Source organism: Apteryx mantelli, chromosome Z (assembly GCF_036417845.1).
Source record: "Apteryx mantelli isolate bAptMan1 chromosome Z, bAptMan1.hap1, whole genome shotgun sequence".
NCBI classification, from domain to species: Eukaryota; Metazoa; Chordata; class Aves; order Apterygiformes; family Apterygidae; genus Apteryx; species Apteryx mantelli.
The window spans coordinates 70,969,886-70,994,814 of NC_090020.1; the positions used below are offsets into that span (position 1 = coordinate 70,969,886).

The 24,929-nt window shown below is 36.3% G+C and overlaps 1 protein-coding gene across 1 annotated transcript; it reads right to left on the minus strand.

Moving 5' to 3' along the window:
- Window positions 1-13: 13 nt before the first annotated feature.
- CCDC152 (coiled-coil domain containing 152) lies at window positions 14-17,312 on the minus strand. Its single transcript, XM_067315802.1, has 8 exons — window positions 17,232-17,312; window positions 15,513-15,618; window positions 5,461-5,529; window positions 4,266-4,330; window positions 2,655-2,757; window positions 1,743-1,870; window positions 681-767; window positions 14-151 (listed from the first exon to the last, which is right to left on the minus strand). Exons 1-8 carry the CDS (start codon window positions 17,292-17,294, stop codon window positions 29-31), a joined length of 744 nt encoding a protein of 247 aa, XP_067171903.1. The 5' UTR covers window positions 17,295-17,312; the 3' UTR covers window positions 14-28.
- Window positions 17,313-24,929: the final 7,617 nt, after the last annotated feature.

A 24,929-nucleotide genomic window follows, 5' to 3' on the forward strand; every position in this document is an offset into this window, starting at 1 on the left:
CGACAAAGTATTTCAGCAGTACATATTCTCAAAAACGCTTCCGTTTGAAGTGTGAGTCCTGGCCTTTATTAAGACGTTGCTCCAAGTCTCTTATGGTGTTACGCAGAATTTCAATTTCCTTGTTTTTTTCCTCCTGGAGATGCTGCAGCTTCTGTAAAGATGCAAGTAAATGCTTCCTTATTAAATATCTTGTAGAATTATGTACTGATACAATACACTGTTGCTAATGAAAATATTCTAACAATATTTTTCACAGTATTACAAAGATGACTTCCCCAGAATCCTATTTGTGTGACATCCCAAAGTCCCCAGCCTACCAAAAAATAGTGCACATACATAATTTATATCACAGTCACTGATGTCAGTTGTATCTCAAGTTCACAAGTTAACAATTCTATACAAGAACCACTTGACGTGGGCTTTTGTTGTTGCTGATGTCAAAGTTATTAAGCTGAACTGCATCTATATGAAGAACAGCGTGAAAAGACATTAAATTAGTTGTCAAGAGGTGGGAGGGAAGTGTTGGAAAAGTAAATGATATGGACCCCGTCAGACATGGAACACTTTTTTCTTCCAAATTTTTGTTGCAGAGCAAATCAAACAATAAAAACCTAGGGAACTGCTATTTGAAAGAGATTGTAACAATATAGTTGCAGACTGTAGGCTATTCAATCACATACCCTTCGATAGATACTTTGTGGCAAGACAGACACATCTGAAAATGATTTTGCTGTTTTATTCTGAACTCTTGCTAATTTAGCATTGAACTGAAAGAATCAGAAAAAGATAAAACATTAATAAGCCAATAAGGGGAAAAAAAGTATATTAAATAACACAAGCATAATTTTCATATTTTATCCATGTTTTTGCACCTAAAAATAGTAATAGCAAGCTTATCTACTATTTAATCCTAGGACAATGAAACTATGAAAGTTTATTTAAAAGAAGAATGCAATTACATGTTAAATTTTTAAAAACAATGCTTCAAATTATTTCAAAAAGAAAGAAAATTGATGTAAAATATTATAACGCCAATTTACCATACGTAAGTATTTCTGAAATGTTAAATGAACAAAAACTCTGCTAAACAATGTTGAAAAAACAAAGATGGTTCCTCAGTCCCACATATGTGGGAAGAGAGAATGGGGAGGATGCTAAAAAACCTTGAAACCATTACCCTTCCTTCATGTTCCAAGGGGAACTCAGCCCAAACAGTTTCACACCTTATTTCTTTTTTAATGTGAAAGGTTTGAAGTATTTCCTTAATTTTTCAGTAATTAGGAGAGTGGCCTTAAAACCTAAGCCATGAAACACGCATTGAATTCTGTGACTCTCAAAGCTCTGCAGGATTAGAAGTCTTTAAGCTCTTGAAGCTTATAAATAACCGTATCTTCCAAGCATTAACGAAATTAAAAAGAAGTAAGTAGAAAACATTTTCTTTCATTTCATTATAGCTTAAAAAATAGATGGCAAAATTTCCAAAATAATTTAACTTAAGAATACAGCAAACTTCAGTGTCCCTATATAGCAGGTAAAACTTATTTCTGAGCAGAAGCTATTCAGATATGGTTATGGAAGGGAGTTCATGCCACTGCCATTTGTACAGACAATCGCTTTTAAGTTTTCCTAGGTTCCATCAAATTACTCTATTAAGTACCATTTACACCATTCTTCACTACACAAAATCTTATTCCAAGTCTACCAGTGTCCAATTATCTTTAACTCAGCTTCATAATGCATACCTCTATCTGCAGTTTAATTATTTCATTTTGCTTCTCTTCATCTTGAGTTTTCAGCTGTCTAGTTAACTCTATTATTTCCAGTTCTTTTTTCTCTATTTGTTCTTTATATTCCACTTCTATTAATTCAACTAATAACAGTAATAATAACACAAAATATTATCATTAAAATATAAACAGGCTTAGATGGAAAAAAAATAATAGCATTTCACAAATATTAAGACTTTCTTGAACAGCCTTTGAGTACTTCACAGGAAAACAATTTCAGTCAAACAAAAAACATGTTTTAAAACTACATGGAAATGACCCTGTCCCATCACAGTATGATGGAGTCTCTTTAAAGAGGCATCGCATTCAACAAAGACTTTGTTAGCCTTTATTTGAGTTAAGTGGATAACCAAAAACTCCTACTTTTGAAAGTTACATTAGTAATGAAAAAAATTAATATTGGAATCAGGTGTTTCTTGTTGCAGTATTATTTATTTACAAAAATATATGAAGTCCTGTTCTTCTGAGCATAGCTGGAACCCCGTAAAAACAATCTATCTCACAGTTCAAATGCAATTTTCCAGCCAGCACTTAACTCAAAATTTCATTCCTCCAGATTTTTATTAGGCCCATGTTCCCAGTTCCTGGGATTGTTCCACCTGTTTTGGAATTTCTGATCACCTTCTGTACTATTTCCTCACTGCAACTGGCTACTCTTGAGCTACGATAAAATTCAGTTAAACACTCTATTCACTTACAGTTTTCATGGGTCTTTGTTTTGTCAGTACTACATTTGTACTTTAAGTAGAAAATGTTTTCCACTCATATGTTTCCATTAAGAAGTTGAACTATATCTTGTATTTATCCTAGAATAGGTTTCAACATGATTTACCCAGCTCCATAGCATTTAGTCTTTAGAGAACTTACTTTTTTTTTCCATGTCGCAATTCAATCGTGTGATTTCTAATTTGTGGTCTTCCTCTTTGTTTTTAATTTCTATCAAAAGCTTCTCAATCTGAAGTTTATATTCCTGTGAATGTAAAAAGCTTCATAAAAAATCTTCAGGTTTCTGTGCTTACTTAGAAAGTCTTCTGTGAACTACAACATTCTGGTCAAAACGTACAATACTCTCTATAATTCAGTATTTGTTTTTTCTGGCTCTAGTAAATTCAGAATGTCCAGTTACTACTTCCACAACCTGACTGAAGTCCACAGATGGAAAAAAGTAGCAGATACAAATTGTATTACAGCTATCGGTACTGTTAAAATAAAATTAGAAATTGCTCTTATTAGGAAAAAGGGGTGAATGGAGAGGTGATAGCCCTTTCCCCAAACCAGTGCTGTAGTTAGTTAATGACTACAGTTACACTTTCATAGATTTTGACTAAAGTCTGTATAACAGTGAATTGCATTTAAAATACGTAATTTTGTTACTATTGCTTATATCAAGGATTTCACAGCTTCTCACTGGCAGCAATGGAAATGGTAGTGGTATTAGCAGTAGTGATGCTGGTGGCACTGATATCCAAGAAAAGGGAGTTTGAGCATACCTATTATAAGCTTGCTATAATACATTAAGAAATACTCCAGAATTACCAAGCAGTAATTACTGGCTGTAGTAGCCAGTGTAGAGGTGCTTACTCCAAAGCTCCTGTCCAAGCCCTCTGCTGTAGGCAGTCACTGACCAGAGCAAAGTTCAGAGGCACTTAAAAAGGCAATTACTGATTGGTGGTAATAGTATATATATCAGGTAAGTGCCTTCAGAACACTGGGAGGCTCCACCGCGTATATAATCATAGTTTGTATACCACAATTTGAGGATTAACAATGTAGGTTTTCTCATCCTTTTGAAGGCTTTACTTATTTAATCCTCAAACTGTCAAGATAACAGCTCTATCGGTATATGAGTTTAATATAAACAACTCACAGTTAGTGTTAATGCAGACAAAGAAAATCAGTATTAAGAGTGTTCCAAATTCTATATAGATAACAAATGTGCGATCTTAGCACAGAGCACTGACGTGACTCCTGACTAGCATCGCTGGTGTTATCTGTCTTCCGAAAAGGAGTGAAACAGATGAAAAGGAGAGAGATGCTAGATGGAATTTGTTATGAGTCAAGCAGCCTATCCTTTTCATAGCATTCACTCCCAAGGAAACCACAGACAAAATTCAGAATGGTTCTTGATTCTCTGGCAGTAAAGCAGTTATCTTGAACATCAAAAATATATTTGCACTTTTGGACAAATGATTAGCTTCTAGCCTATGAAGCTGAATTTAAAGCTAATACAGCTAAAAGTAAGTGCAACTTGGATTGAGCCAGAGTTCTCAGCACCTAGTGGAACTGACCTCTTAGTCTTGCAACACATTCTCATATCGATACTGGTGAGAACAACTTCTCTTTGTACACATGATGAACTCCAGGAAAAGTGCAACAATAATGTGATCAGTAGCAAAGAGTTTAAAAATATATGAACTGTTACAATAGAGAAAGAGACACCTTATTCCTCTGCCTAAAGAAAGACCATTTGTGACGGACCTGTTCACGAGCCTTTAATTTCTCTTCCAAGATGTGAATGTTATCCTTCAGTCTCTCATTTTCATCTATGTAATAATAAAACAAACTGTATGAGACACTAAAAAGTACATTTCAGCAGTATTATTAACATGAGTAAAAAAAACCCTTCCATTTGACTTGTCTAAACTTTGAGAAACTGTTAACATTTTGAAGACATGATAATCTTCATTTACAGTTATGTAATTTTAGTCGCCATTTTTTTAAACAGAAAATTTATAGTTTAATCATAATATTTGCCCAATATTACTACTTTGATTGATTTTTAGCCTTCTGATAACTGATTCAGTCAATAAAACTTAGATGCAAAGTTCTTTAGTTCAGAAATTAAGAGATTATTATCACGTCTATGGCACCTGCAAATAGGAGATGCAACCCTTTCTTTTTAAGTACCTGTTTCCCAAAAAATGAACTCAGGAAATGCATGTAGGCTCCTACACAGCCTGACTATAGTCATAGTAAATATGCTATTATTGGTAAATATGCTATTAAATGGAAAGTAGCATTGCAAAGACAGAACTTAGAAAAAGCAGATAATGCTTTTATTATTAAAAATCATTCTGATTATTAAAAACAGCCACATACTTCCCATTTTAAAGGTGAAGATACTTTGGTTCATGTTATGTATAAAAATGTAATACATGTTTATATATTATATATATTATTTATTATTTATATTATATTTATATATTTTTATTTTAAAATAGCAATGAGACTTTGTCAAGTATTCATGTATAACAAAATTTTACAACAGCAGCTGAGGATTAAGACTTTGATTTAATAAAGCAGTTAAACATGTAAAAACTATGAGTAAATGCTTTACTAGACCACAGTCCAAAGAACGAATAAAACTTTCTCACTTTTTATAAGATTTCCTGTGCAACATTGAACTAAAATTAAAACCCAGCTATTGACTAAAAATCTCACTGAGCTAGAACCTCTTTTACTAGTGGATTCTAAGGATAATAGCAACAGACATTTATTACACACATAGACCACTAAAACATGTGCAGGATTGATTTTAGATACAATTTGTTTCCTTTCTCATTGGCTGCCACTGAGTTTTCCTCTCTGAAAAAAGCATTAAATATAAATTAAACTTTTAAATGCCTGCTCATTCTAAGTTACAGTACAGTATATGTAAGATTTTTGTTTTTACCTTTCACGTTACATTGGTTTTCAATAGTTTGTGTTAGACCATTTATCACATTCTGTAGAGCAGTACATTCTAAAAGAAATGACAAATCCAGTATTTTTGAATAATTTCATTATTTTCATTTTGGAATTCATTATAACTATCAAAAACAAATAATAAACACCACGTTTAAGTGTTTTTTAAAACTAATAAAAAACGTAAGAGAATAACATACATTTTTTATAACGGAAGTTTAAACACCCATCTTCTTGGTCTTCCAAGAATTTTCAATACTTTGAATAGTAGGAACAATATACTCCTTTGCCAACTGTAAAAATAACTGAAATTCTTTCTTCAAGAATCTCTGCACAAGTATGACCAGCTCTCTCTTTTTTTTCTAAGACACTCTCCTTATTTCATTTATCATACAACTTTGCAGAAGGCCATCTTTTGCAAGAACAAATTATGGACTATACTGATTTAAACCTCACTTCCATAATTCAGCTTAAAGATTCCTAGTCTTTTATTAACAGACCACAAAACTTTAGAAAAAAAATAAAAACCCCATATGTTGTGTTGTCCTAAGATTGTACATATAAAACAAAGAACATTTAAGTTACTTCATAGTTGAGATTTAGCTTATTTAACAATGTTATTATCCCAAGCCTCTCCTTTTGCAGATATACTTCAGGTAAGACAATAGTATGCAAGAGAAAAGGCTGCTGAACATTTTGTTAATGGCCATACGAACAGGAAATGTTTGGCATGTATAGGCATTAGTATAGTTTATTTTAAAGATTCTGTGAACATGGTGTATAGGATAGGGACTTGAAAAATGGTAACAAGTCAGATATTACTAGATGGATTTGGGAGTTTCCAGACAGTGTATCAAAGTGCTCTGTAAATCCGCATTAAATTCAGCAATCTATGAAGGGAGGAAGATTGCAGCACTGGGGTCTTTGCTGTACAATGCTATCTACAACTAAATGTTTTAGTAAAGGAAATTTAAAGGCAATAGACATTACTTTCCTACATTAAATGAGGATTGCCCACAGCAATGTTTTAGTCATTCAAGGTTGCTGAAAATATCAGTGATGAAGACACATTTTCAGTGGTTGGATATTAGCTTGCTTTCTTTCAGAAAGTGCTAAGCATTTTTGTGAATAGCTGTAAAATTAGAATACTCTAATCCTATATGTGACCTATGACATAATGCGTTAATTAGTTAATTACAATAAAAATTGATGAAAAATTGATCAATCTGATTTAACTCATCTAAAAACATATAACAAAGCAGAAAAAAACCCTGAGATTATTTGTTATACATGAAGTTTCAGCTAACAGGCTTTGTATTTTGATGTCTGCAAGCAACATCAACAAAACTTGCTTTAGCAACTTCCTCCGAAAATATGCTGATTTTTCAAGAAACCATAACCATTACTATAAGGTTGAATATTACTGTAAGCTATACGTGTATTTTTTCTGTGAGGATTCAATAAAGTATGTATACATATTTCAGAACTATTATGTTAGGGATAGATGTAATGTTCGATTTCTTAATATTTGTGCAATTTATTAGATTCTTTCCCTACTTTTAATACAGCAAGGAAAACATTTTCCTTTTGTATATCTGTTTGGACATCTTGCAGAAGCTGGCTAAATACTGATTTTAAGACTGCTGCAAATTAGTTTCAGTTTTACATATAGTTATACACCATTCTTCCCCAGAATGAACTAGAAGAAGAGAATGGGGAGGGATAAAGACAGTGATCTGGGGATAAATCAGTACCACTGTCATTTCAGTTATAGAAAGTCAGAATTTTATTTTGAGTGAGACAGGATGTTGTAGGACAGGGAAGGGTTTGACACCACAGCGCAACAGATTCTATCCCTGCCTCCCTCAAACAATTTCTTTGTGGTACTGCTAAGCCACTTAAACCAACAGTAAATACTTTCATGCTTGCAGGCCACCTTACACGTCAGCAGATGGTGTCAGTGTGCCACTGTCCATATTCTGTGCCACTAAGTGTCCTGCAAGCCACTGAATATTTAAGATATTACATCCTTAAAGGCATATTAAGACGAGAATAAAGTGTCCTTGACCACTTATTCCTCATTTTATGGATACTCACCTTAAGATCTGAGCTTCCAGATACTGCAAATGTGTCACTACTAATCAAGAAGCATGCCAAACCTATGAAATGGTATAAAGTATAACTGACCCTGAAAAATCAGACCTTTTATGTCTCAAAGTGGACATCTACAATTGAGGGACTTTTTTGACATTCATATGTCAGTAAGAATCCATCTGTAAAACTGAAATAATGTAAGATCTGCTTTTCATTAAATAGTATTTATATGCCTTATGTTCCTTGTAACCTTACCAGTTAAGTTACAAATCATTCAAAGACTGAGAACACTAAAATTGAGGTTGCCTGCTCTTAAAACCTTCCTTTTAATTTCTGGAGTACCGCTGCATTTCTGAAATGGCTTTTAATTTCTAAAATAAATAAAGTACACAAAATAACAATTTCTCATCCCTTAACACCAAAGCTCTATTGAAAACAGCAGATCATATAATTAAAGACTACATCACAAATAAGGCAGTCAAGAATAATTAAGAACCCAGCCCCAAGATTAAGTTTTCCAGTTGTTTTTTTTTTTGATCTTTAATCTGTTTTTCCATCAAGCCCGCTTTTCATGCATCTGAATTTGTCAGCCTGCCACATTCTCCTGTTCCATGCTTTCAAAGAAGCAGTAGAGGGAGCACTAACAGCACAGAAACATTACCTGCCCTCAGTTTCTATACTGGATACCACACCAGCTCGAAAGAATTTGCAGAAAAATCCTGCTCAAAAGCTGAAGCTCCAAGTTAGCATGCCCAGTACACAGAGAATGTTAATTATGCGGAGATAAATCTTAATTTACAATAGAGATAATTCTGGGGATTGAAAAATTGGGCAAATAGGAAATGTTTTCCATGAAAAAAAACACAAAAGACATCCTTTACACCAAGAAATGTCTAAAAATATTACGTGTCTGCTCTAAAATATGGAGAGGCAAGAGCTTCTCTGAAAAGAAGCTTTACGATGTTCTATCAAAATAAAATTTTTCTGATTTTTTTTCTACTCTGGTTTGGAAAAAACACTGACATGTTTGTGCTGAAGTGTAAACTACATGCATTCAGTGCAAGACAGACACCTGGTATAGAAATTCGCACTGTAAACAGTTTGACAGAGATATAATCAACTGAAAACCTGTTAATCTTTACCACAGGCAGCAGTAGTAGCTCTCCCTGTAATTTAAAGAACTTAATGGCTCACTCTATTAAGCCACCAAAGAGTGATTATTCTTTATTATCACTTCTACTAATAATCACAATGCATTCAACAGTGCATTATTTGGGTGCCATACAGATTTTTTCTCCTGTAGGTCTGTTTGTGCTGGAAAAAATTTTCACATTTCCATTTATGGTCAGAAGCTAAATCAAGACTACTTTCTTAAAATGTGACTCTTCCAAACAGTTTACAGTGTTTGTACTGACTAGTTCTACTACAAATTTTCTATCCTTTCAGAACATATGGATATCAATTCAAATGCTTGAAATTTAAGCAGAAATTGGAAATGCATCTGGGTAAACATGGAAATAGCAGCTAGTCTTACAGTGAACCACAGCCATTTTAAGTGCAAGCCATTTCAGACAAAACATATCCAGTCCCAAGAATATTTCCTTATTTTTATTATCTTTAAAGGATATATCTTGACAAATTCCTTACGTTACTACAGTGGCGTGACTGTAAAATTTACTGGGAACCCACAGTGAGTTTTACTTGCCTACATTAAGGAAGAAAAAGCAGAACTGTGCTAAACTGTTGCAGCTTTGCTAGATCACATGGCATTAGCATGTTAGGAATTCTGCGTGGTTCTTCTTCTGTAAAGAATACTCCCTTACATGCAGAAAGACTGAACAGCCTAATTGATCTTTTTCCATGTTTAATGTTTCTAACTTAACTGCAGTTTCTTCCATCTGCATTTACACTTGAAGCTATTGGCTTTTTAAATAGGGCAAATTACATCAACCATTTTTTAAACACACTCAACACACTAAGTCAACATCCTCTACAAATACATGATCCTGAAGATACTATGAAAATGTGACATTCAATATGTCTGCCCTATCTTGGTTACTTAGAAGCATGATCTACTGCTACAGAGTAATTCCCATGAGAAATATTTCAAGAAAGTGAAGGAATCAACTATTAGCAAACATATTCTAACAAAGTGTTAATTTAGTCAAAATAAAGCCATAAGGTGTTTTGTGGGTAATTCAACTGCTTTCTTTTCAAAGATTACAGCAGATACAAGAGTCTACTGCAACAGGAAAGTTCACTTGGTCACCACAGAAGTTCAGGGATGGGGCGGGGGAGGAACAAGAATGCCAGAGTTTTGTCTGTCTTACGTGGATCTGCAGTGATTTTTCATCAAACTAGAACTGTGGTCCTGAAGCTGACCTTTGTTTAGCAAAGAATGTATTAGGATAAAACAAGGCTTATTCACGACCTTTCAGAATACGCTTGCCCAGCTTTCTCACCTTTTCTACCTTTAGTTTTGTTTAAAGGGTATCACTCTCCTCTCTCCCTTGAGTTTTATACATTTTCTTTCCTTTGCATTTCCTTCAGAGTTCCCACTCTTCTTTTATGTTACCTTAAACAGTTCTTGAGATAAACTTCTGGCAACTGAAGGATATCAAGGAGCCCTCAGATTCTCACTGATACTTGACAGAGATTTCTTGGGGCATGAAATGCTATCCCTGTTGCTGTTTCTCCTACTAGAAGTTCTTTAGCTGGAATAAAGTTACACTTGCTCCACACCACCACCACTAGCAGCCACGAATCCTTTAGGGCAGATGGAACAAGAACCTCCCTTCCCTAATGCTCCTTCTCTTTGCTCCTCTGCTGTAAGCAGCATGTTTGGAATCATATGTGAACCATTCACCAGTAGGTGGTCTCTTGTGCTTTTTCCTTAGTCGTTCTATGAGTCTCTTTGTGGTCTACTATTAAGCCTTACATTCTAAGACTGAATTGTTTACTTACCCTACAAATACATTTGCTCTTGTTTCAAATTTGTAATATGATGAACTGAATATTAAGAATGCATGTTGATATTGGTGATCATGACGTTGATGCAATTGTCCAAACCTAGCAATTTCAGCTGCCTTTGTACTGACTCTTCAAACGATATGCTTGAGAAGTGTGGCTGGATTGGATTCTGGGAAGTGGTTTGGAACATGAGGCTAGGAGATATCTTCTTTTCCAAGTTGGCAGGATCACTGTATAAAGCCATTCTTATAACAAGAGTCCCGAAAGATAATGTTGTCAGAAAAAGAATGGAAGTATCAATGCTATATTTGATCCCATACTTCATCTCCAGTCCTGAGGATCTATTTCCCCAATCAAAGAAGGAGAGCTTTTTTAACCCACAGTGCTTTGACTTTCAAAAATGTTTTACAAAGCAGGAATCAAACTACTTGACACAACGCTTTTAGTGTTTTGATTCTGAAAAAGAGTATACTACTACAACACAATAGATTTAATAATAAAGATGATGTAGGTGAATTTGATGAAGGTGTGAAGAACATTATCCACTTTAGAAAGAAAAATCAAAATGCTGTAGTACCATTTTATAATAACTTAAACTGTAATGCCCTTATGAGCTATTTTTAACATTAAAGATGTTGGTGATGTCCAGTAACACTGTAACTGTTTATCTGAAGATTCCTCTGACAGCATCTACTGCACATTACAGCAATTTGCTGCCCAAGACAGTTTGTGAAACTATGCTCTGATTGCCATTAAATGAGTGCAGTTCAAAAGATTACTTATATAAACACTTCAAGTATTCTGGCATATTAGACTTCTATTGGAATACCTTATTGGTACATTAGTCTAATAAAATAGCCCCATTAATTGTACTAATTTCTAAATACATTCTGCTTCCTTGGCATCTCTCATTTACCTTCTTCTTCCTTAACACCGAATGGCTTTCGGAATCACCTGCTGGATACACCATATTGTTCTAAGTTTCTGCTTTTCCCTTTTTTTCTTTATTGCTATTAACGGCTCTGCAATCTCTCTTACTTCTTAGATCGGAATCCTTGCTTTCCAACAGTTCTGCCTCCCTAGCCACACTCTTAATAACTTGTACAACTACTACAACTTGAATATTATTGAGATCTGTTCTTTCCTGACTAACCCTGCTGCTAAAACTCTGGTTCCTATTTCATGCTGATTGCTGTGGTATTTCTGCTTGGCCCTCTGCCTTCCACATTTTTTTCCCCATCATGTGTTTCAAAACAGCTCCAGAGGTCATTCTCCTCAGTTATGATATCAACATAACTATCTCTTCAAATCATTTTGTTCTTATCTCAAACTGAGGCACCACTTTCCATTTACAAAGCCCAAATCTCCCATCTGACTTCCATCTGTTTTTAGTCCATTCTGCTTCCACACTCCTTTCTGCAGTCTTCCCAGCTGCTCTGACTTCCTGCCTTCTCACTTTCACATTTGCTGCTCTATGTCTTTTTTTCCCCATTGGTTTTATGCTAGAAATAATTTCTTCTTTTTGTCCACCTTTTCCTTTCCCTCTTTTAAGTCTATTTTGTACAAAAACCCCCCTCTTGTTTTCATCAATAATAAAACATCTTGATCTGTTTCTGAATAACTGTCCTGCATTGTGTTCTGTGCTTGACTGAAAAACAAATGGTTCTAATGGGTCAGTCCAGATTTCCATCCAGTTCACTACCACATTTCATAATACCCAGCAGTAGGTGCCTCAGGAAGGAATAAAAAAACCTGGACAAACGCTACTCTTAACATATCCTCTCAGCTTCCAATTACCACAAGTAAGGAATACCTGAGCGAGAGGTACTGTCTTTGTGTTTAACAAGCTTGATAAAGTTTTTTTTCATGAATTTGTCTCATCTTTTTGGACTCATCTATACTTTTGATATCCACAAACTCCTGTGGCAATTGATTCAAAAACTTCATTTTATAATGTGTGGAAAAAGTTCCTCCTTTTGTTTGCTTTAAAGAAGATTATCCATCAAGAAGTTTGATTTCCATCTATTTATTTTATTACAATGAACAGTGAATAATCATGCCTTAGTCACTTTCCCTACACCACTCATAATTTTACAGCTATCAGTTATATCCCAACTCTGTTGTTTCTGTTTAAGCTGAAAAATATCAGTCAACCTATGTCTTTCCTCAGATATTCCATAATTGTTACCATACCTGCCAGGGTGCTAAGTGCTTCCTCCCCCACCCCCTTCCTGAGGGTTTGGCTGCCTGGGCTCAGGGCCAGCTTAGAAAGAGTACAGATGGCGACCTTGAAACAAGCTGTTTCAACAAAGCTGGAAGACAACTCAGAAACGGCTGCCCCTCTTTCCCTTGGGAGATGTTTTTAAGTTGAGACTCTTGCCCTTGGCCTGGACTGAGCTATGTTGCAGCTGTGTTGCAGCCATGTCTTGTGCCTGGCCACGTACCCTGTCGATCCAGACCCCGATCGTGACCTATGGACTGACTTCCTGGCTTCATTTCAGACCTGCCTCATCACTATGGACATGCTGGTGATCACTGGACCATGTCTGACCCTGTTACTGTTTCTGGACCTGATTCTGACCCTGACTCACCTTCCTGTCTTGACCTCCAACCTGCCTCATCACTATAGACTTGTTCGGTAACGGGGACTCTTGGCTGACCCTTGCAACCATCCCCATCACAGATTTCTACAAGGACATAATATTTGTTTCCCTGTTTCTTTTTTGACCACTGTTATTTTTGGAGAACTGTCCACAATGACATGAAGACCTCTTTCCTAGGTAGTAGTTGCCAATTAGAGCCTGCTGCTGTTCATATACAATGTCTCCTATATGCATTCTACTGAATTTCATCTTTTTATCACCCTGTCATTCTGTATCATGAGATTCTTGGTATAACTGAATAGATTAGTACCACTAGCAAACTTTACTCATTTTTTCAATAGCTTTTCCAGTTCATTTCCGAGTATGTTAAATAATTTAAGTACCAGCAAAGATGTAAGTGAAAGCCATTGGCAACTTTACTCCGTGTGAAACTAAATTTATTCCTACCCTGTTTCCTAACTTTAGCAGTTTGACTTGTCTGAGACTGAAGTTTTGTAAGAAGATACACTTTTCAGTGACCTTGCGAACTACAGAAGAATAAGAAACCACAGAACTATATATACATATTTATACATATATACATATACAGCATATAATCTATGTAAAGTACCATATATTATTTCCCTCTTTTTTTAAACAGTCATCTGAAAAGATACATTTCCAGAACAGAAATATTAAAAAAGAAAAAAAAAAGTTCATTTAATCTGTTTTCTCTTTAATTCCTCACTTACATGGCAATTTTTTTATTACAAGTTAGAGGCTTAAAATTCCCCAGCTATTAAAAACAGTCAAATGCCATTTCATTATTTAACTTTAGTTGCTATTAAACAGTTTGAATACTCTTAACATTTAGATAAGCTATTAATATCATCCATAACTTTTTAGCACCATAATGACATCCGTTATGCAAAGTAAAAGAAGTATGACCAAAACCCTGATCACATTAAAACTAACAGTAAGAGAAATACATCCTATAGAATAAACTTACGACAATGATCAATATCAGTTTAATTGAACTCAAGCTTGAAGGAACTGTGTGATGTATATGTGTTATGTATAACTGAATTGGAAGTGCCACTGTGATAAAATCTTGATGATGATATAAAGTCAAACAGGCTGTCACATTGTTTAATCTGACCTCTTAGCATCACAGGGGATGAATCTCACACAGATATAAAGTCTAATCACTTTGGAGAGACTACAGCTGTTCAGTCATCAAGAAGTTAAAGAAATGCTTAGGGAGAACACAAGACTCAGGTTCCACCAGTACCAAAAGTCCAATACAATGGCACGGAATTGATTTAGGTTAAATTATTTCAGTGACCTATATTAAAAGAGGAATACTAGAACTTCAATACACCTGTCAGCATGGTACAGGGAAAAATGTATTCCAAACCCCAAACTGGGCTATCAAATTGACCTTAAATAAACCAAATCACACAAGCAGCTAAAAGAAAACACTTTTTTACACCATCTCAGAGCACCAGTCCCACAAGCCTGACATCCCATCTCCAATTACAGGCAAACTTTGATGTTTTGGAACTTTGACATTTTCAAACTTTGATGTTTTCAGAGGACAGCAAAACACACATCCAAGAATGCACCTGGCCCTTTTTTTCAGTGAAGAAAACACTTCTGGCAACCACATGAAACATAACATTAGATTTTGTCATATTCATAGCAATAGAACAGCTCAGCTTGGGATGTGACGATGTCACTGATGGCCTTATGGTTCCCAAATGTTGGTTCTATCATCCTATACAGACATCTGAGTTGCTTGCGAATGTTAACCACAAGTTAAAGGCTTGAATTTTAAGCTAAAACACTACTGATACTAGCCTGCCTAGAAATGCTTGCATCAAACTGTGGTGGTTCACTCGATGCTCAAGATGCCTGTATGGACGGGAAGGGTGTACTTTGGGGAACAGTAACATCATTAGGTGTCCTAAGCTGAGCTGATCCTTTCCCTCCTCCCCTGCCAAAAGATTGTTTCTTTGGAGCAGGAGAAGGAGAGAACACAAACAAAAACAATTTAAGAGGGAAAAAGCAGAAAGAAAATACAGAAGGGAAGCTTTTCTTTCATAGATACCACATGAAATAAAAAAATCTATTAATGTGGAGAGACACTAACCTTGACTAGAAAATAATTATTTTAACTCTGCTCCCAAAATTTATTTGTGGATTAAATTTATGTTTTATGCAAATGAGGTGGATTCCATTGCATTATCCAAAACTAAGCATTACTATTTTTCAAAGTGTCTTAGATCCTTGCTATTTTATTTTTGTATTTCAGATTACCAAAGATAAAGGAAATATTTCTCAGAACTTCCTAAATACAAGAAAAGAACAGACTATTTTTCAAAATAATAATTACCTTCTTTTACTGAATCCTCTTTTGATTGGCTTAATTTTACCAACATGTTAGATTTTTCCAGCTGAAGAACTAGTAGGTTATTTGCTTCATTAATTTCTGATATTTTCTAGAAAATTGGTAAGAGACTAATGTTATACTAAGAATTTTTTATATAAGTTTTAAATCTTGAGTTTTAAATTGATATAAACACTTACACAACACTACAGTTGCAAGCCTATTTTACTTGCTACTCTGGGAATTCCACTGAAGAGAAGAACAAAGTTAGACTTGAAAGTCTGTGCTATATATAATTAAACATTTACCATCCAGAACATACAACATTGACTATAATATAATTTTGGGCTTCCTCTTGCAAAATTAAATATACTAAATAAATGTTACAGAAGGGCACAAAGTAGAAGATATATCTGCAAAACTGCTTAAACCCATTTTAATTCAGTTGCTTCCTCTGAATTCTTAAGTCCACAGTCTAGATCGATCCTCAGCAAAGTTCTTTCTGTTGCTTTGCATAAGAGGTTATTAATGCCCTCGTTGAGCACTGAGTAATGTGTGTAAATAGTGACTGGTGTAATAATTTTTTCCATGAGAATCACAAAATTTCTTTCAGGTGCTCCTTCTGTATTATCTCTGGTAAGGATTTACTGATCAGGATCAATCACCAGAGAGCTAACCAAAATAGGTCTAATCAAACAAGAAATACAGCACTGATTTTCTTAGTGGAACTATCTTTAAAGAACTGACATATTCTTAAAATAAAGGGAGCTCAATGCATACGGAATATCAGAATAGATGCTCCTGCTATGGTAATGACTTTTTTTTTTTTTTTTTTTTTTTTTTTTTAGAATAAGGAACAATTTCTGCAGGGACAGTACAACAAAGCTGCATAATACTGGTATCTCCAATAGCAGCTTCTGATGCAAACACTTGCACATATTTCCTGAAAAATCAGAATTCTACCACAGAACACTTATTGAGCAGACTCCACAGATTTCAACAAGTCAGGCATTCTAAGACAAATTTTAATCTGGGAATCTAAAGGTTCTGAACAAAAAAAAGTGTCAGTTTGCATGCTTATGCAACTTAGATGTCTTTATAAATCTGATTTTACATCCACAAGTTCTGAGATGTCAGCACTAACCTTTCTGAATTCAGAGCTACTCCTAGCTTCTTTTAACCCACTCCATCTATACATACAGAGATTCTGATTCACTATTAGAAATTTTAAGTGCCTAAAGATAAAACATCTTTGTCTATTTATGGACACGGAAGTCTGAAGCTTATCAAACTGAACAGGCACATGCGGAATACGTATTCATTAGGAATAACAAAAGAAATACACATCTTTCCTGCAGACAGAACACATTTTAATGGACCACATGTAAATGGTAGTTTTCTGGAATCTCTTGTCATTCACCTATGAAAAATGATCCAAGATCCTCCTTCACACAAACATTAAATGCACAACAGCATAATTTTTCACTTGCTATTTCACAAAGCAGCAATAAAAATCAAGGACATTTGGATAACCACTCATCTTAAATCATTCTGAGCACCAGCAGACAGTACAGACACTTACTTTCCAAACAAAGTTGGTATTGTAAGACACAATAAGAATAAACAGACACCACTTAGAAGAAACTTTCACCTGAAAAGCATATTAAAACATGCCAAAGTATTCACAGATAGTAATTTCAATGTTTTTTTACCTTCTTCACTTACCTTTTCTATCACTGAGAAGTCATCTAGAAGTTTACCAAGATTGACCAAACTGATATTCTTCATAGTTTCTTCACAGCTGTGATTCACTTATTTCTAGAACATTTCATCTGATGTTCATTGTATATATATAAAAAAAATCCAAGAATTTTTATCTTCCCCATTCACACTATTTCAAAACAATTCCATAGATGCAAATATAAGCAGAACACAGAACACCTTTTTTTAAACTTAAAACTATTTTTGCATGTTAAACTAAATTTCAAACAACCTAAGTTCCAGCATTTCTAGGAAATGTCAGAAGGCTCGAGCCAAACCTATCAAACTGTTAGATGGTATTGCTGAATTTGGAATTTTTGTTGCTGTTCAAAAACAAACCTGAATCCACTTCCTTAGACACTACACCATAATTTTACCTAAAAAATAGTGCTCTACATGTAAGATGCTTGTAAAAAATTATATGAATGACTCCTCTTTATATGCTGCTAAGACAGACTGGTCTTCCTATACTCGTTTTAAAGGCTAGGAAACTGAATCAGGGAAGCGATCCAGCGAGTAACCCAAGACCATAGCAATTTTTGTGTTTCAATGAACAATTATTCATTCTCCTCTGTGTATATATTAGAAGCAACAGATCAATTTTTGTTAAATTTGATAACTTGAAAAATGTTACTGAAGTAAATGAAACTTTACCAGGACTAGATCCTGTATTAATGTATACCTTTAACCATGTACATGCTGTGATACTTAGCTGCTACTCAGGCTACAAGTCCCTTACATGTTCACTCTGGTTACATTCTTAGTCATTCGATATTTACAAGCGTTTATGTAACTTTATTAGCAAAGCAGTAGATAAAGATAGTTCTCTGCACTTAATGCACAATTGTCGCTTGTATCCACTGTTTCCTCCAAGGAACTAATGAAATAGCTAATTAACTTTTATTTAACAACAATTTTAAGAATATATGTAACATTAAGAGTTAATACTTTTCTCTGTAGGTGTTTTCCTCTCTGTAAGCCAAATCAGTAATTTTAATAATCTGTAACTGTTATTACAATGCAATATTTTTTACAATGGATTTTGAAATACGTATTTAGGACATCAATTCTGTAAAAAAATTATGGATTTTAATATGCTATTGGTTAATAATCTAAATGTACAGTATGACTGCCAAGCCCTGATCTTTCAGTTTTTATCATGGTCAGTATCTTTTCCATTTGTCTATCACCCTTTTCAGCATGCTTTTATAACCGTTTATTTGTTGTTATAATTTTTTGTATTTTATCCTCTAAATTTTGACTGAGGATGGAAGCCGAGGGAGCTGTCATGTTGTACACTGTTTTGTTTATGTATTTGCCCACTGCATGGCATCATTTGTTCTTTTACAGGACAGGATGTGCTCAGCACTTGGCAGCACTAGCCAATAGTACCACAGGGAATAAAACTCTTATTGAACTAAAACAGTACATTCAAAATAATATGTTGTATTACTAATGTATTTTTCCAGCAGGAAAACTCATCGTTTTTATTTTTGTGTATTAGATTATTATATATGCTAGATCTTCCAAAGACATTTTTGCTAAGACTCCCACCCCTATTTTGAACAATATTTAACTAAAAAAAAAAGAGAAAGATCTAACAGGTATTTTCAACTCTCATAAAACTTTATTTAATCTTTCCATAACCCTCCTGCAATGATTCTCCCTCAGTATTCTTTTTTAGTATTGTAGCCGATTCTTCAATTTTGGAAACCGAGGTTTCATTTTTCTTTCATGTAACAGTGAAACTCGCATTTATAATCAAAATAACACAATAATTTCTTCTTGGATTACTAACTGCATATCTCAATTGAATATTAATTATCCAGTTATAGGAACTTTAAATAGCCTCACCCTTTTCCTGCACTTCAACCTTTTTAAAGGCAGGCAACTAACACTTGCATTGAATCTAACCTCACTTTAATCACTCAGTCTTTGAAGACCCCGAGGATATTGAAAAACACAGTTTGCAGATCAAAATGATCAGCACCCAAGTAGCACCCCGACGCGGGGTGAATCCCATCGCCTCATCCGATCTTACAGAGGCCTCACGACGATTGCAACGGGACGGACGCACCAGACGCTCCGCCGCAAACCCAGCCGACACCCACCGGGTCACGGCGCCCCTACTCCCCCCCAAACCCCCCCATTTCTGCAGCGACACTACACGAAAATGTGCCCCAGTGCGAAGCAAGATCCTCTCACAGCCCCTCAGGTGCGCCGGGCACCCGTGGCACCGCCTTTTGCTCAGCCGGGCACGGTCACAACCGAGGGAAGATGGCAGATGAGGGCGCTCCCTACCCCTGCCGCGCCGCGTCTCCGCTCCGCTCCGCTCCGTCCGCCGCGGCGAGGCGAGGAAACCGCCACGCGCTCCCGAAAGGCGGGAAACCAGCTCCGCCAGCGGAGCGTACCACTAGCTTCCTTCCTCTCTCCCTCCCCCCCCCCGCGCCGATCCGCTGTTGGACTCGACCGGCAGGCGCGTGCCAGGCGTTGGAGACTGGCGCGCGAGGCGCGGCGGGCGCTGCCGTTGCCGCGCCCTGCGGGGAGGGGGCGCTGCCGCGGGGGGAGGGAGCGACGGCGGGGTGCGCAAGGCAGCGAGGGCCGAGGGCAGTGGTGGTGCCGCGGGGCAGTGGCAGGCCTCTCGTACCGGTCTCCGTTGTGGAGGATAACTGTCTCTTTGGGGGAACTGGGGACACAAGGGTACTGTGCTGGGCACCCTCGTGCTGTCTTGACATAACCCAAGTGCTTCGACGGGTCCCTCGCTCAAAAAAAACCAAACCAAAACAACAAAACAAAACAAAACAAAAGCCACCTCAGAGGAGCATCCGTGGAGGTCCTGATTTCACTCCGCTGTGCAGTCTGTGAATTATTTTATCAAATGGCTCCTCACATCGACAACGTGAGCTGAGGGAGGATTTAATGTGTTCCTTTTAAGAGCAGTGAATAGACTTCGGATGGGAGCACTTCTGTTAGTGACAGAGGCCGATTGATTCCCTTTATCTTTAGTTTCTCAGCATTTATACTGTGCTTGTAACTATGGTTACCAAGCAGTGATACTCTCCCTGCCTATTACTCCTTTTCTGAGGGAAATTACCACAAAGAGCTTTTGAGAAAAGTTTCCAAGATATCCATGCTAGTGTGGGAGCATGCCAGAAGGCCTGAGACTGATCAGCTATGATTTGTTACTACAATCAAGACCTTTTCTCCTCTGTAGGAAGGTTGCTATTTTGGGGCAAAGTGCTCAGATGCTGCCACTGCGCTAGTGACTGAAGAGCCTGCAGCTGCTTTGGGTAGCCTGGGAAATTGATGGTTCTGCTTAAATATGAAAAGGAGCACGTTTCTCCATTAATTGTTCTGTTACTGAAATTTGATAGCAAATCCAGTTAAGATTACTCTGGCCTGATATCTTTTATGTCTTGCCAGACTTTGTTAAAAGTAGGCACATAGGACTGGAAGGGACCATTTGCATCACTGAATAACATCCCTGTGAAATTGTAGGCAACCAAGCCCTGTGGTTATACACAAAAACAAAATAACCTCCCCTCCCCCAGCTTCTTGCCACTTTACTACATGTAGATTGCTTCTTTTCCAGGTTAACATTGAGCCCATGATCAAGACATATCAACCTGTCATATGACAATCCTGCTAGGAACATCTGCATATGCTGCTTAATATCCTCCCTGACCATGGAAACAAACTGTCCTAGGGCATTGGGGGCTCTTCTGCAGGTGGGTTCATAGCAGTTAAATGTAGCTGTAGAAAACAACTCATCAGCTAGATGGTCCTGCTGAGAGGTTCACAGAAAAAATTAAATATTTTAACATTTAAATGATCATCATTAGGTTTCAAGGTTAGTAGCACTGGATGAATAAGAGAATCACAGAATAATTTAGGTTGGAAGGGACCTCTGGAGGTCACCTAGTTCAAACCCCTTCACCAAGCAGGGTCAGCCTCAAAGCTAGACTGGGTTGCTGATGGCCTGGTCAAGTTGAGTTTAGAGTACCTCCAAGGAGGAGATTGTTTTATGACATAATCTGAAAATGAATTGTTTTAGGTTAGGACTTGGACAGAGAAAACATTGTTAATTACTTCATGAATGTAGATTTTTCAGAAAGAGGCAGTAGTATTGTGTTCCTAGAGCCACATCTGCATGCTAGAAAAAGTGTCCTTGCTCTCAGAAATGCTAAAATATGCCATGGCGTTCCCAGCTGGTGCATTTTTGTTTGTAATAGAGAGGAAAAATGGTATAGTTTCAGTGCTTGTTGATGCTGATCAGTTGAATGTTGAATGCAGATTACAAGCCATAGGAGCATGCAGGACTTTGTCTGAACATGTCCAGAGAAGCAAAAACCTACCAGGCACAGTCACAAATGCTGTTTGCAGGCAACTGTATGATTAGAAGGTCAGAGGATTGTTGTCCACTGGGATATAGGCACAGCCAAAGTAATTAAAATCATTTTTGTTCATAGAGGATCTGCAGCTGAGATGCAAGTGGGAAAAGGAGGACTATGCCATCATAACCGTAGCACTAGACTTGGCAGTCCAAGTGTGTTGCAATGGCTGCCACTAAGAAGGAAAGGCATCCTCTTGTCATCCCCCCATGAACTCAGTGCACGCTCTTTGTGATTTCTAGCACACCTATCCTGCTTCACTGGCCAATTTTTACAAAACATCTTACAACTTTTTAGCTGTCCTTGAAAACTGTACCACCCCTGAAACCCTGCTTTAAAGGTTAAGTACTTAAATAAAAAATTCCAACTCTAATAGAATTATTTGTGGAGAAGATTAGATCAGTGCTTTAGTCAAACATCACAGTAATGAGTGCTCTTCTCAGGCCTGGAAAAAGGTGCACAATCACTCTTGATTGCTATAAAGATTTTTTTTTAAAAAACCCTGAGTGGTGAGGAGTTTAAAGCACAGTAAACCACAGTGTATTGCACAGTCTGGCTTTTGTGATTGTTTAGTGGTGGTTTTATTTTATAGATTGCATTCATAGGAAGACAGAGAATGAAGACTGAGATCCAACAGTCGTGGTTAGGCAAAAATGTTATGACAGACTTTGACACAGAAATACATAGCATAATAAAAGACAAGACTTGGGGGGACAGAGCTTTAAACTTATAACAGGTTTAGCAGTCAGCAAATATTCTTTTGTTTTAGCTTCTAAAATACTGCTGCTAAACTAGTAAGCAATCTGGTAGTGCTAAAATCCAAAATATGAAAGTTTTGCTATAGTTCATTTAGAGTTTATTCTAATTTTTTGCCTTTTTATAGGGTAGTAACTTCTCTGGCAAGACACTCAAGGAGTCTGGTGGTCACTGGAAAATATATTACATCCACAGTGTATTAGGCACGTAGGGTGGTATTTTGTGGCAGAAATCAGTCAGTAGCTGAGTGATGCCATATAAATACAGTGCAGCCTATAGAGGGCTTCTAACAGTGGGAAACACAAATGCATTTTATTGCAATAATGAGCATCCTTGTAAGAGAAACTTCTCTGTGCCAGAGAACTATGAGATGGTAGTCCCAACCTAATCTCCTGTTCTCACAAACAGCATCAGCTGTATACATTGAAAATGTCATTGTTAGGCTGAGACTTGAGTAATTTTTTATTGATCTTTTTGTTATTATTGCATTTTTCACGTTCATCCCTATAAGCCCAGTCATATCAGAGGAATGTAGCATCTGCAGTTAAAATACCAACAGTGATAACATTTACTAGAATTAAGGTTTGCAAAATTCAACTCAATTTACAAAATGATTCTTTTCCTATTACTCTAAAGAGCACATGGGAGGATGTGCATAGGTTTCAACCTGCTCTAGACGGTTAGTGTCAGACTCATCAAAGTAGTTAACTCGCTACTGTGTCAGACTGCAGAGTAGTTTAATAAAACAGAGGAAGAAATTATACTACTGTGCATCTTGTGCATCAGCATTGTTTTTGCTGTTGTTATAGTCCTATTGATAAGGGAGTTTATTTTTTTAGTTTAGGAAATGAAAGGTGTCGATTATGGGCTTTGGTACAGAGGCATCCGCTTGTGTTGTGTTCTCCAAAATTCTCTATATTTGTCCAAAAGAGAAAAACATATCAAAATATACAAAAACATGTTTATTAAGTATTTTAATATGCTAGAATACATTTAAATATAGATATTTAAATGTATAAATATACATATATATATATAGGTACCTTATCCTTATAGCTGGAGCCATCAAACAACACAAAAGGTCACTTAGTTTCAGCATGTGCTTGAGTTGTTGTTTTGTTCAGAAACAGAGAAATAAGGATTTTTTTTTTCTGTGAAGCATTTTTTTTTTCCTCCATACTTGTGTCTTTTTACCAGGCAAAAGATGACCTAATCCTTCCTTTATAGCTACAGTAATTGAAGAAATAATAGCTTAGCTTTAGTGTTTTTTAGTTTTTACAGTATCTATCAAAATACAAGTCTCATTATTTTTAACAGGGCAGTGGTGGGCAGTAAATTTCTGATATTGCTTATATAAATTCCTTATTCTTGTAAACCTAACAGTAGTGGTCTGTGATGCAGGATGAACTAAAAAAAAAAAAAAAGGGGAAGGTAAACACTAAGTAAAATGGAAATGAAACCTACTAAAATGTATATCATTCTGTGCCTCTGCGATAAACTTGATTTTGTAGTCTCCAGAAGGGGTTATCAGGGTCAGATATAAAATCACAGAGTCTTTTGTGTTAGCTGTACCACATGCTTGACTTAAAATGGCTTTGGTCTGCCTTCTGAAAAAACCTTGTAAGTGCTTGGATGAACTGGATGAAAAATAACTCGCTACATCATGTTGTCTACAAGACTTTGTCTGGAATAGCCTGTGTTTGTCTGCAGCATAACTTTTATTAAAATATTTGGCCATATGTTGTTGAAGGTAGACAGCGTGTTCCAGCAGTTTGCTGCATAGGCAGACTGGTACGTGCTGTTTCCAAGGGGAAAAAAAGCCCCTCGTATTTAACTGGAGCCTAAGAGATCTTTACAATCATTTAGCTTGTCAGAGCAATATTTTTCATTTTAAAAGTCTCAACCATCACCCAAGCAGGAGTGAAAACATTAATTTGTAGCACAGCTTATTTGTTTTTTGTCTGACACAGATGCTCATTTATGTTGACTCAGTTTAGATCAAATTCTCTTGTGTATATACATAAATACATACATACTGATGCCCAAAGAGAAAGCACGTACCTGGATTAAATCATTATAATACAGTATTACCAAATTTTAATCTACAGGCATACCTCATTTTATTGCGCCTCGCTTTATTGCACTTTGCAGATATTGTGTTTTTTACAAATTGAAGGTTTGTGGCAACCCTGTGTCGAGCAAGTCTATCAGCGCCATTTTTCCAACAGCATGTGCTCACTTTGTGTCTCTCTGTCCCATTGGGGGAATTCTTGCAATATTTCAAACTTTTCCGTGATTATTATATCTGTTATGGTGATCTGTGATCAGTGATCTTTGATGTTACTATTGTAATTGTTTTGGGGTGACACAAACCGCACCCATACAAGATGGTGAAGTTAATTGATAAATGTTGTGTGTGTTCTGATTGCTCCACTGACGAGCCCTTCCCCCATCTCTCTCCCTCTCCTCGGGCCTCCCTATTCCCTGAGACACAACAATATTGAAATTAGGGCAA

Coding starts and splice junctions, on each gene's coding strand:
- CCDC152 (XM_067315802.1), bottom strand. CDS start 17,294: ATGAAGAATATCAGTTTGGTCAATCTTGGTAAACTTCTAGATGACTTC. Junction 4,331..5,460: donor AAACCAATGTAACGTGAAAG/GTAAAAACAAAA, acceptor ATTATTACATAG/ATGAAAATGAGAGACTGAAG. Junction 768..1,742: donor TAATTAAACTGCAGATAGAG/GTATGCATTATG, acceptor TGATTCTTTCAG/TTCAATGCTAAATTAGCAAG.